Genomic DNA, 13064 nt, shown 5'->3' with positions numbered 1-13064 from the left:
AGATGTGTAATCCCCACTTCTGAGAATGTGACATTTCTCCTGTGTCATCACTTTCTTGGGGCTATCTGGTAAAAACTGAGTCATGAGGTGCCGACAAAAATCCATTGCACTCAATGCGGAACTTGAGGGATCTGCTCATTCCTGAGATTGGAGCTGTCAGTCCTTCCAGCTAGAAGGTAAACAACTTGCTGGGAATGAAGTCCTGCCCCTGGGTCTTTTCCCAGCTCGTCTGAGAGGGTAGACCCAGACGGCCGACCTGTGAGAACCTGAGCGTGAGGGAAGGCTGCGTGGAGGTGACGTGATGGTTGAGTGGCCCCGCCCTTCCCAGAGTCCTTTTTCCAGAGCGGCCCTAGTGCAGGGATGCAAAAGCCAGCTGTCATTGTCCTGTGAGCGTTTTAAGAACATTCCTTCTGCCACAGATGAGCATTTCCAGATGGCACCGGTGGACCGACCTGAGCCTTGTTGTCCTTTCTTTGTGTTTGCAGCCACGGCACAGGGTATGAGAGTGACAACCACACGACGCCCATCCTCTGTGGTGCCCAGTACAGAATACATACCCACGGCGTCTTCAGGGGCATTCAGGTGAGAACTTGGGATGGGGGGGCTTGCTGGACGGGGTCTTGTATGCCTCTTTCCTTTCTCAATAGCCCTTTGCTTCCATGCTGATGGCCATTTGGCCCTGGTAAGTCTGTTCCTTATTACAGAGTGCTCTGACCATAGGGACCTCTCCTCTTCCACTGGGGTGGAGAGGGCAGCCCCTTCTCTACAGGTCTTTGTGACCACGCCCACATCCCTGACTCAGACCAAGATGCTTCTGGCAGAAGCCCATCCCTTCCCCTTACCTGCTCAATTCACCTTTCCCAGGTGGGCTGTGGAACTCTTGCAATGAATGACCCAGACCCTTGGCTTCCAAGTCAGAACCTTGACTTGGTCTGCATTGTCAAGCGCCCGAAGCTGACTCTTCTCTTGCCTGGTGTTCTACTAGTAACAATAAATAATGACAATAACAGCAACACCGTGTTGGTGCTGGACACTTTCTATGTGCCAGGAGGTGTGCCGAATTTTATATATGGGCTTTTTGTCTTCATCAACTCAAGTTTTTAGATCAGTTCCAGGTTTAAGGAAAAATTGTACAGAAAGTACAAAGAGTTCTCCTGTCCTCCCTCTTCCCCTCCTCCCTGGGACTAACATCTTGCCTCGGTATGATACACGTGTTACACTTGATGAGCCAGTATTGATACATTATTTTTTTCTGAAACATTATTGTTAATGGAAGTTCATGGTTTACCTCAGGGTTGGGTTTTCGCACTGGGGGCTTCCATGGATTTTCTTAAATGTGTACTGCCATGCTTCTACCATTGCATTAGAGTACAGGATAGTTCCACTGTCTAAAAATAACAATGCCTGTGTTCCACCTATTCATCTGTCCCCCCTTCCTCTCCTCCCCACGACAACCACTGATGTTTTTACTGTCTCTATAGTTTCGCCTTTTACCAGGACATCGTCGTGTAGTTGGAATCACACAGGATGCGGCCTCTTCAGACTGACCTCTGTCACTTAGCAATGTGCATTTAAGGTTCTTCCATGTCTGTATTTTATTTTTCCATTTAATCCTCAGTGCACCTTTACCGGTGGGCACCATTATGTCCATTTTATGGTTGAGGAAACCGAAGTCCAGAGAAGATGAGTGACTTGTGCAGTCACACAGCTGGTCGTAACGCGAGACTTGTCTGATTCCAGAACCCCTGTTTTTAAGCACCATGTTGCATTGCTTCTCAGGGAGACAGAGGGCTGTGAGCAGTTTGGGGGGGGGGCTCCAAGGAGAGTGAGGAAAGTAAAGTAAAAAGGTAGACATTTTGGAGAATTCACAAAAGTCCATGGCAGACCACCTCAGCAGAGCCTCTTTTGGGGATCAGAACCACACACAGTTACCAAGAGTCTCCGTGTGTGACTTTCATGTGTGCCTCAGTGACTCTAACACAAGTGACCGTGGTGATACTTTCACCAGAATAGTCAGTACCCGAGAAGTAAGTTGTGTGCGAGCCGGGTCCCATATGATGTGTGGGGCAGGTAGCTCTGAGATATTCAGATTGATGTTTCCAGAAGCATCATGGTGATAGAACAGTATTCTCCCTCAGCCCAAACCTTCCAAGGGTGACATTAAGGTGAGGGTTATAGAAATATGAAATCTGAAGGAGGTACAGTCTCCCCTCCATCAAATGCCCCCGGCATCCTCCACCAGGATCCTTGACTGACATCGACAACATGGCTTTATATCCTGCTGTTGTGTGTGCTACCTCTAGATTGAATCAAAGGAAATGAAGAGAGCTTTTGACTTCCTGTCCTCCAATCCCAGGTTGTCAGACTCACTATAATGGCTGCGGATAGACTCCAGACCTCACAGGTGTTGATTCACTACTGACTCTTTTTCTCCTAGAGTCTGACAGTCAAACACCGCTGGCTCGTCATTTAAATTTACACCACCGTTTGCCTCGAGACACTGTGGCCTATCAACAGCAAATTTGTGTGTCACCATAGTACTTTTCCTTCCAAAAAGAAAATCTCACAGGGCAAGGCAGTGCGAAATAGGATCTAGAATGTAAGTGTGGTGTGGAAGGTGCACAGATTGGGGAACGGTTTAGGCTCAGAGGTAGTTCTGGGTCTTAACACAAAACACGGATGTGCTCTTTGACTTGCACATCTGAAAGAGAATGAAGAAGATTCAGTGGCAGTTGGGACACTCCCACTTCCCCCATCTATGAGTCATTGATCCTGAGAGCAAGAAGGAGAATTTGTCTCGCGGTGTCCCCTTAGCATGTTGTCACGGAGAAATGACACATACTCACTCCCTCAAGGTAAAGGGAATCGACAGTGAAGGACATGGAAAGTGCCCAGAAGGCAGACACAGTGTTTTCTGGTGTTACTATTGAGCGATTACTCTGCCTATATCATTGGCCTCTGGTGGTTTCAGCCCTTCACAGAGAGAGCCAGAGAGAGCCCCCAGCTCTCAGGGGCCTCTTCCTTCCTTGTCATTTACTTTCACATGGAAAGTCTTTTCAGTTTGGGGTTCATTCAGTATCCCATATTTTTCTCTAATAAGGACTTCGCCACACATTGCAGACTGGGCCTGAAGTCATGTGGCTGTGTGTCCAAGTGGGAGGAAATAGATTCTGGAATGTTGGATTTCTAGATCTCACCGTCTCCAGTGGCAAAGCTGAGAGACAGGATGGATGGGGAACTCTTGCAGTCACCAGCATTTCTTTTCCAGATCCTCTGGATCAGCAACCCCAAAAAGACCTCAAAGAAGTACCAGTTCTGGTTGATTCGTAGTAGTGATGTTGGCGTGCTGCACTGTAACATGGTCTGATCTGTCGTCCATTAGTGATGTCTGCTGTGGGCATGTGGAGTATGGATGGGAACAGTTTTACGTCTTATAACCGTCATCCCGTCTTTGGGTATATTCTAAAGCTCACTTCCACCAGGACTGACATGAATGTTCACATGTGGCTTAAAGCCTCCATTTCTCTCATACTCTGCTCGTAGGATGTGCGACGTGTGCCTGGAGTTGCCCCAACTCTTGTCCGGTCGGCATCTGAGACCAGTGAGAAACGCCCCTTCATGTGTGCTTACCCGGGCTGCAATAAGAGATATTTTAAGCTGTCTCACTTACAGATGCACAGCCGGAAGCACACTGGTAAGTGTGTCCCCTGTCCAGCCTCATTTCCAGTGGCCGGTGGGCAAGGGGGATTCAAGAGCTCCTGCTCTTGGCTGTCCCACCGCTAAGGACACCAGAAATTTCTTGGATTGGCAGTAGGCAGTGCTTTGAAAGATCTGACCAAGAAGATTAAAAAAGCTGCCAGGGGCATTTTCCAACCGGATGGTCTATCCTTTAATAAAGAATTTAGTAAACTGTCTTCAGGAACAACAGAGCAGAGTGGTGGAAAAAGAATTCTGCTGAACTAAAGAGGCTTAACTTGTGTTTGAATTCTGACTTCACAACCAACTGGTAAGACCTTGAGCAAGTTACTGAACCTCTCTTTGGACTTCCTTTTGTCTCATGGAAAATGGAGGTGGTAATGTCTGTCTTATTCCAGTCTTAAGACTATATTTACTTTTTTTTTTTAAGTGAGAGAGAGAGAACAAGCAGGAGAAGGGGTGGAGGCAGAAGGACAAGACTGTCTCCAGCAGACTCCACACTGAGTGTGGAGCCTGATGTGGGGCTCAATCTCATGACCTGAGATGATGATCTGAGCCGAAATTAAGAGTTGGACACTTAACTGACTGAGGCACCCTGGTGTCCAAAATCTAGATTAACTTTTATTCTATTTACTTACGTACTTATTTATTTATTTTATTTATTTTTAAAAAGATTTTATTTATTTATTTGACAGAGATCACAAGTAGGCAGAGAGGCAGGCAGAGAGAGAGAGAGGAGGAAGCAGGCTGCCTGCCAAGCAGAGAGCCCAATGTGGGACTCGATCCCAGGACCCTGGGATCATGACCCAAACCGAAGGCAGAAGTTTCAATCTACTGAGCCACCCAGGTGTCCCTAGATTAACTTTTAAAATCAAATTAAATGCAAGGCATTAACTATGAAGCACCTAGTATAGTCTCTATGTCAATAGGTCTGAATAAACAATAGTGTAACTATTAGAATACTATTAGCATCTCTAAAGAGAGAGGACCTATTCTGGGAGTTTGGTAATCAGACAGTTTTGAGAGATTGATGAGCAAGGTCAGTAAGACTTAAAGAGAGATGGTCCAAGGCAAAACTGAACTGTTTAGGTTAGTCACAACCGACCAGATAGGAATGGGAAAATGGATTTGGAGGTTTAATTTTTGTTTTCAATCTTAAAAAAAATGATTTTTGGTGATGTGTTAAGGAAAATAAGCTTTTCCCACAGGTTAAGGGATCTTAACTTCCTCTGGGAAAGAGAATTGGCCTTATCTGGTTGTTGGCTGCTACCTTGAGTATACCTTGCAGCTATTTCACAGAAGTTTGCTCTTTTCCTTGTGGGCACTGGACGGGAGTGTGGTTGGGTTACCACTGCAGGGAATACTGAGTGAGAAGCAGTGAGAAGCCAGGCTTTCCTACAGGGGAGCTGGCACTATTTTTTCCCGTAACTGGAAAGACAGTTTTATTGTTACAGTTACCCTTACTATCTTGTTATAGATGCTTATTTTGCTCTGGGGAAGCTGAAGAAGAGATGAGCTGTATTCAGATCCCTTTGGATCATTGGATTTTGCTAAGTTGCTGTGTCTGGAGGATGCAGTTCTAGAACAAACCTGAGTATGCACTCAGTAGACCACAGGCTCCAAGGCTAAAGATGAGAGAACTACGGGCCTGTTACATTTCTACATGTTTCCCAAATGAGATTGTTTGAAAAGCATTTGTGAAGTCTATTAAGAAAATGATAAAGCAAAATTGTGACTATAGAAATGCAAGGGAATACACTGGAGGCAATATGATTGTAGAAACCTTGACTGGGGAAGAGACACTTAGAAAAGCAGGGAGGGGGAGATGTGTGTGTGAGGGGGAAGCAGTGGGCAAGGTAGCCATGACCCCACACCCTCTGATGGCTTTAAGAAGCTCCTCTTTGCAGAAGACAAGGAGAGCAGCCTGTATTTAACAGTTCTGGAGCCCTTTTCTTGGAAGAATGCAAGCTTTTCTTATCTACACATGACAGTAGTAAGACTGTTGTATTAAGTATCTTTATATCAAATATTTTTTTATGTGCCAGACTCTGTACATGCATTCTTTCATTTAATCCCCACACACTGACCAGTTATCATGTGGGTAAAATATAGTGGAAGCAGAACCCACACTTGTGCCTTTTCACTGCAAGTCATAAACCCCCTTCTCAAAGAGGTGATAGTCTGTTTTGCAGCTAGGATTCACATATGAAAAAGAGAGTATGTGACAATGTGCTAAACTAGAGGCTGGAGTTGGCTGAGAAGATTTGCTGATTTGAGCCAAAGTCATCCCAGAAGGAGGAAGGGCTTGGACTTACTATCAAAGGGTCAGTAGGGTGCGGAAGAGGAAGCAAAGAAGGAGCAGAAGCAGAAAGGCACCAAAAAGAAAGTAGACTGAGTACGGTTGTTGAAGTATAAGGCACTGGGCCAGATATAAATACGAAGTGAAGGAGAGGTTCCTGCCCCCGGGATTTTCCAGCCCCTGAAGGAAGGTAGCCACAGACCCAGTCTACCAAGTTAGATGTTCTGTAATACGTTCTGTACCGAGGGAATGAAGGGCTTTTGAACTGATCATGAAATTTCCAAGAAGGCATCACAGAGGAAGCAGGTGGCATTGGCAAGGGACGTACCGTAGACTTGTTGACAGGGAGAAATGTGGAGATAAGGACAAAGGGCATTTGGTGTAAGCAAAGTGCAAGGCAGATTTAGGGAATGCTGAGCTCTGGTATAGCAGGAATAGAGATTAATCAGGGAAACAGAAGATATGAGGCCAGACAGGCAACGCGGGAATGCCTTTTAACAGAAAGAACAGCTGGTCCTGGGATGGTTTGCTCTCCATCCCAGAACACTGGTGACTCAGAATTCTCATAAGAAGGTGGGAAGGCCCAGTGGGGTCACTCAGTGCACTCATGGAGCTTTGTTCCCAGTATTTGGCTGAACTTTCTCTAGCAAGGACAGGGGTGGGGTTTCTCCCTTCAGAGGCAGAAGTTTGTGCAATCCCACTACTGACTTCTCTTGGATAAAGGAATACCGAAGCCTTTCTAGATACGTCGGTTCCTGGTTTCACTTGAGTGTCTCACAAGCATGGAGCTGTTTAGGCTTGATCCAGGAATGAGAAGTCAGTAGCAGAGAACACCAAATCTTTAGACCATAAAACATAAAACATTTATTACCTGGGGCCAGCTCCAAGGCATACCCATTCCAGAATTTTGCCTCCAACTCAGTTGAAGAGTTAAGACGTCTTTGGTTTATTATTTTTCTAAAGAGTCTCTACCAGTATTTCTCGAGCAGTGCTTGTGTGCTTGGCATTGGGCAAAGAAGCCCTTTATGGGGCTGGCCTGGCTCAAGCTACTCATGAATCCTTCAAAGCTGTGAGACTAGTAGCCCCCTTTTTCAATAAGGAAATGGCTCTTCACCCAGACCTTGAAATGGCAGAGCTGGTTGGGAACCTAGTGTCCGACATCAGAACCTGAGCTCCCGTCCACTTACAACTCAGAGATGAGGGACCTATCCTCATTCAACTCATCCTCCACTCTCCACTCACTGTCCAGGAGCTTGTGTGCAGGAAGATCTTGAGCCTCACATAGCAGCACCCTACCGCAGTCAACTAGAGTGCCTTGGTTCTTGGGGATCCCTCAGTCCCAGCAGGAAAGGTTGCCTTTCTTGAGATCCCCATTTCCAGCAGCATTTTCAAATGGATTATGTGTCTTCCCCAAGGTGAGAAACCATACCAGTGTGACTTCAAGGACTGTGAACGCAGGTTTTCTCGTTCAGACCAGCTCAAAAGACACCAAAGGAGACACACAGGTTTGTAGGCTCCCTTCTCGTTGCTGGCAGTATGTTCTCTTGGGTTGCCGTTGATTTTGTGATTCTCTTTATTGTTGAATATGGATGTGAGAGGGTTAGCCATTTGCTTAGCTTTTCCCAATAATTATGTCCCCCTCCCCCACCGCTGGAGATTTTCCTTTTCTTAAGAAGGAAAAAAAAAAAAGATGAAGAAACATCCCACGTTTCTCCTGCAGACCACAGAACAGTGGACTCCCACTAGCCATTTCCTGATGATATGCTGAGTAGCAGTGAACAACAGGGTGGTGGAGAGCATGATCAATTTGTAGTGTGTGATTCACTTTTTCAGTCTTGGACATAGCCGAGACTCTAGTGGGAAGCTGGACATTTGTGCTTAAGGGTTAGCAGCTCTTCAGGGATTACATTATGGAATCAGGTGGTCCATGCCAGGCCTGGGGTGCGGGGGACATCTGAGAGAGATGCAGACATCATCACAGGGGGCTGGAAAGGCCCGTCTCCTCTGGCCACCTCCAGGAAGCTGGCCCCGGGGGCCTCCTTATGCTCCCACATTGTTAGGGCTGCGGCTAGACCTTCTCTGTCCATTTAGGTGTGAAACCATTCCAGTGTAAAACTTGCCAGCGAAAGTTCTCCCGGTCTGACCACCTGAAGACCCACACCAGGACTCATACAGGTAAAACAAGTGCGTAAACTTTTCTTCACATTTATTTTTCATTATTTTTTTTAAAAAAATATGGTTGAATGAAGTTGTTTGTATTGGGAGAGATGGGAAAAGATGAGTGTAGAAGTTCTGAGCAGGTGTAGCAAGAGAAAGAACAGTGCACGGCTCTCTTTAACTAATAACATTGTTTCAGAAGGGATGGGGCTGGGAACTACAGAGCAGAAGGGAGAAATGAAAAGAATACTCCTTTACTGTGTGTCCAGAAAGAAAGAAGGAGAGGAGCTAGGTCCCCACTGTTCCTAGTTTGCTGCATTACACGGTGTTGCTCCATTTGATAAGATCATCAACTTTACAGAAAAATAGCAGAAATTCTCGCAAGCCAAATATTTACTCTCTAGCGAGCTCACATTTCATGACGCTATTTTCAGAGACCTGAATCCTTGCTGGGCTAAAAGTTAATGTCCCAGGAGCAGACATGGTTTCTGCCAAACGCATATCAGCATGTGGATATTATTCCCTCTTTACTAGTGTCGAGAGGGGAACAGGGCTTTTATTCACTGGTCGCTGAAACTTTTTGCTTTTCCACAAGCTTGGTGTGATTCCTAATGAAAATAGCACCACCTTTGCTGTGTATTTTCTAGCTTCGGAAGGAGGGTCAAGGCTTAGGGTTATCTCGCTGTATCTTTGCAACATCTTTGTAAGAAGAGGAGGGTAGGCATGTTTTATCCCCATTTTTCAGATGAGGAGACTGAGGCCCGTAGTGATGAAATGACTTGTCTACAGTCCCAAAGCTAGTAAGTAGCAATCCCAATTCCTTCTGCTCCCAGCCCACCACGTCCCATAGCTTTCTTTTTTGGAGAAAGAGTGTAGGTTCGTCTCACAGCCCAGGGAGGGTAGGAATCAGGAAGAGAGCCAAGGTCAGCAAAGCTGAGTGCCATTGAGAGACCGAGGAGAGTGAAGACCAACGAGAGAAAGGGTTGGGCTTTGTCCATTAGAACATGACCTTTGACAGCGTGGCTGGAGGTTGGGGAGCATAGCCAAGGGTCAGATCAGGAAGAGCAGAGGAATAGTTGAGTGGAAGATGAAGGAAAACATGAGGTTGTGAGCCCCCACGCAGTGGCAGATTCTCAGCCCCAGTAGGCTACACTTATAAACCTGTGCCCGCCCCAAAGTTGATGGGACAGGCCTCTCTTTTGCCCTTCTCAGGTGCCTCTCGTGTTTCTTCTTTTTCTTAGTCCTGAGCTCATAATTTGGTGAGAAAATTATCATTCCTTATATCCCGGCCCCCTCCTCCTGTAACCCTGTGTCTATAGGCATATGTGCAAAATGACCCATGCCACTGGCAGACTGTTTTACCCTATTTTGATCAGCCCCCAGTTCTGACCCTGGGACAGTGCCTCCCCTGGGACATTGCTCCCTGCTTTTGCCAACCAGTAGTTCTCAGGGGAGCTAAAGTGGGACCAATGATATCCTGGGAAGTTCTCCTTGGCTTGACAGAGATTGGCTTCTGAGGGACTTTTACTTGGGAAAAAGACACACACACAGCTCTATCTCCATTAGGGCCAGGCCTGGGAGGGGGGATCCTGCCAAGCGCATGGGCTTAGGAACAGACAGGCCTGGGGGATTAAAGCCCTGTTTGGGTCTGCCCTTGCTAGTGGTCTAGCCTCAGCTCCAGAGTGGGGATACTAATGCTTGTCTTGCAGAGCTGTTGTAAGGGATACGTGAAATAAAGTATACAGAAGACGCCGAGCACAAGGCTGGGCATATATTAGGCATTTCATAAATGCTGATTATCCTCCCTGTCCAGAATGAGGCTTGGAAGGAACTTCTGAGAGCTCCTTAGGTGGGGAGGTCTCGATCTTTTGGCAGGCTCGTTAAAAATCTTAAAACTATGCCTCGACTAGAACAGGGATTATGCTCTGAGGAACAATTGAAGGTAAAGGAAGCAAACACCCTGCCAAGTGGTATCAGCGACTTATTTTAAAATACGCAGCCCATCCAGAATATCGACACAGACAGAGATATGCAAGCTACAGTCCCAGCTCTACTACAGGAGGGCGACCAATCAGTAATACCCAGGGTCAGGAACCTGAGCTCCTGCAGCCCAGTGAAGCTGGATTCCCTGGGAAGACTGTGGAGGGGAAACATCTATGCAATTCACAAAACGGTCTAAGAGCAAAGGTTGAAACAAATGTTTTCCCCTCGATTACATATGAGTTGCCCATTTTGATTAACTAGACTCTTTCCTTTCCTGTCATTTCCCCAGTCCTCTGACTTAATAATATTTCATACTTTCGACAGTCATTTAATCCTGAAGGGTCCAGAGGTGCTGCCATTCCAAGGATGCCCATGAAATGAGCCCGATTTGTTAGTCTAGGGAAAGAACTGGCTGGGGAGGGGGGGTGGGGTCAGGGGTGAGTGCCTTGGGATGATTTAACTCAGGCCTTTGAGAGTTGAACTTGTGCCCAGTCTCTCCGCCGCAAGTGTCTCTGACCGGCAATTGTGTCAACAGGTGAAAAGCCCTTCAGCTGTCGGTGGCCCAGTTGTCAGAAAAAGTTTGCCCGCTCAGACGAATTAGTCCGCCATCACAACATGCACCAGAGAAACATGACCAAACTCCAGCTGGCGCTTTGAGGGGGTCCGACCGGGGGACATGCCTGTGTCCCAGGCAGGACGGTGTGTGAACTCCTTTCAAATCTGACTTTAAAATTCCTCCTCACTCACCTCTCTAAGAAGGAAATGGCCGGTGGTCGTCTTCAACCAGCTTCCAAGACAAGATGGCTGTGCTGCTGGATCCCGCCAGGTTTGCCCCAGGCCGCTGGGTTCTGCTTGGCTGGCTTTTCCAGAGACCCTGGAGAAGTGGCTGACAAGGTCCAGTTAGTTCAAAGCCCATCTCTGCGATTTGGTCTGGGTTTTCCACTGGGAGAAGAGCCATTGTTGGTAACGTCCCCCCGGCCCCCTCTTCTCCTTTTACGTTCCTTTTCACTAGGAATGGAGTCACTGTACTATTTTCCATCATAGAATATGGGGCATGTGTATGTGTCTGCTAATGTAAACTTTGTCATGGTTTCCACTTACTAACAGCCAGAAATAAATCAGAGAGCAAGGCACCGGGGCTGAGCCCCGTCTGACATTCCGGAGGCTAGGCAGGCCGCTAACCTGGACAGCGCGATGTACTGCTCCCAGGCCTCTGAAAAGACATGTGTGTTTCAAGCAGCCTAAGAAAGAATCAGAACTAACCAGTACCTCTGTAGAGAAATCAAAAAGAATCTTCCCGTTGAGCTAATTCAATGTTAACATTTGCACAATGCTGTTAAGAAGCTGTGCTTGGAGATCTGAGATTTGGGGTTTATTTTTGACTTTTTGGAGTTATAATCACATTCCTCTTCAGAGATGTACATCTCTCCTCACACAAAGGAAGTGGAATTCATTTTTATCATCTGGGGTGTCCTTAGAATGTACAGACCATGTTGGGTATGTGGCTTCAAGTTGTAAAAATTAAGTGATTCTAGAAGAAAATTGGGCTGGTCCAGCATCCCCACTGATAAGACTATTGTTAAGTAACTTTGAGTCTAACAGTGTATGTGGCAAGATGAGACTTACTAGTGTGAGGAAATCCATTGTTTAAAGGTGGTTGAGTGTGTGTGTGCGTGTGTGTGTCTGTGCATGTGTGCTAAAGGAGGGTGTTTATTATTTACTGTTGCTTGAAATTATTGTGTAAATGTATATATCTGATCATGATTTGCTCTTTGACAACTAAACTTAGGAAATGTGTAAATGTTAGATGCATCACTGTTTTGGTGTTGATCTTACAACTTATCAATGATAACACTAAAAATGTAACCTGCATTTTTCACTTCACTCTCAATTAAAGTCTATTCAAAAGGAAAGTGGTAAGATTGTATCTCCTGCATTATGTTCAAATCTTATTAAGAAGGGTTGAGACTGTCTTAAACAGGTAAGATGCTATGGGACATCAGAGGTCACTGGTGTCGTCTATCCACATCCTGGCTACTCTCTGTTTCTCTCTGTTGAACCCCAGGAGGCAGTTATCCATCCTGGAAGCAGCCAGCCCTCCCCCCCCGCCCAGGTGATGGTGCTCGTGCTGTGGTCAGATGCCTTTATGGAGGGCTTGGTGAATTTAATCAGGCTATCCTTGTATCCCTAACAAGTGATACAAGATTCCAGGTCAGCGAATGAGACTAGGGATGCTAATGATGACTGGGCTCTGTCTGGAAAGTTCACAGGTACATACGGCAGTCGGGAGGCCAGAGGCTGAGCACCTTGAACACCTAGCACAACTGAGTTGCCATCTGGGGTTGTTAGAAATCAACTCGGCAGGTGGAAAAGTGCTTAGACTTTCCAGGGCAGCCGAGTGTAAACGCAAAGGTCTACATTATGTATAAACTATAAACTCTTTTTCTGGTTCTGGTGTATGGTCTCTGAGCTGTAAATAAGGAGGTTGACTTGGTGGTACCACTCCCAGCTCCAGTAGCTTGGAATGCGCCTGCACCCAGGTTTCACATCTTCCTCCATAGTGTACCCCGAGCAGACGGCCGCTCTGCCACGGAGACTCTCTCCAGCAGCTCAGAGTTTGGGCCGTCTAAAAGTCAGGTCCTGAGGCCCCCTCTTCGTTTGCATCTGGCTCTTGCATCATTGTTAATTATAGCTAGTATGGTGACTCATTTGTATCAGCCAGTTTTATCTTTTCCTGCCAGAAGACAGCATTTCTCTGGAGAAGCTCAGGACAAGCATGGCCAACGTCAGCAAGTCAGAGCGAGCCAGGTCTCACAACGACAGCAAAGCCGCATTGTCTCAACCGCAGGAGGAAGACCAGAGATTCTCACACTGCCCTAGCAGTTTAACAGGCGACAGCTAAGGTCACGACCAACCTGGTTCAAATCCT

General features: G+C 46.6%; 1 protein-coding gene across 1 annotated transcript; it reads left to right on the top strand.

Moving 5' to 3' along the window:
• Positions 1-284: 284 nt before the first annotated feature.
• WT1 (WT1 transcription factor) lies at positions 285-12048 on the top strand. The gene is made up of 6 exons (XM_059138978.1): positions 285-386; positions 486-582; positions 3544-3694; positions 7411-7500; positions 8087-8179; positions 10671-12048. Exons 1-6 carry the CDS (start codon positions 361-363, stop codon positions 10790-10792), a joined length of 579 nt encoding a protein of 192 aa, XP_058994961.1. The 5' UTR covers positions 285-360; the 3' UTR covers positions 10793-12048.
• The last annotated feature ends 1016 nt before the right edge of the window (positions 12049-13064 follow it).

This window comes from Mustela lutreola, chromosome 1, assembly GCF_030435805.1.
Source record: "Mustela lutreola isolate mMusLut2 chromosome 1, mMusLut2.pri, whole genome shotgun sequence".
NCBI classification, from domain to species: domain Eukaryota; kingdom Metazoa; phylum Chordata; class Mammalia; order Carnivora; family Mustelidae; genus Mustela; species Mustela lutreola.
The sequence above is the reverse complement of the archived record's forward strand: the minus strand, read 5'-3'. Positions and strand labels throughout refer to the sequence as shown.

What these genes read in the sequence shown, in the direction of transcription:
- WT1 (XM_059138978.1), top strand. Translation starts at nt 361, where the DNA reads ATGCAAAAGCCAGCTGTCATTGTCCT. An exon ending in AAGCCAGCTGTCATTGTCCT is followed by an intron (nt 387 to 485) that starts GTGAGCGTTTTA and finishes TTGTGTTTGCAG; the next exon opens with CCACGGCACAGGGTATGAGA. An exon ending in GCGTCTTCAGGGGCATTCAG is followed by an intron (nt 583 to 3,543) that starts GTGAGAACTTGG and finishes CTCTGCTCGTAG; the next exon opens with GATGTGCGACGTGTGCCTGG.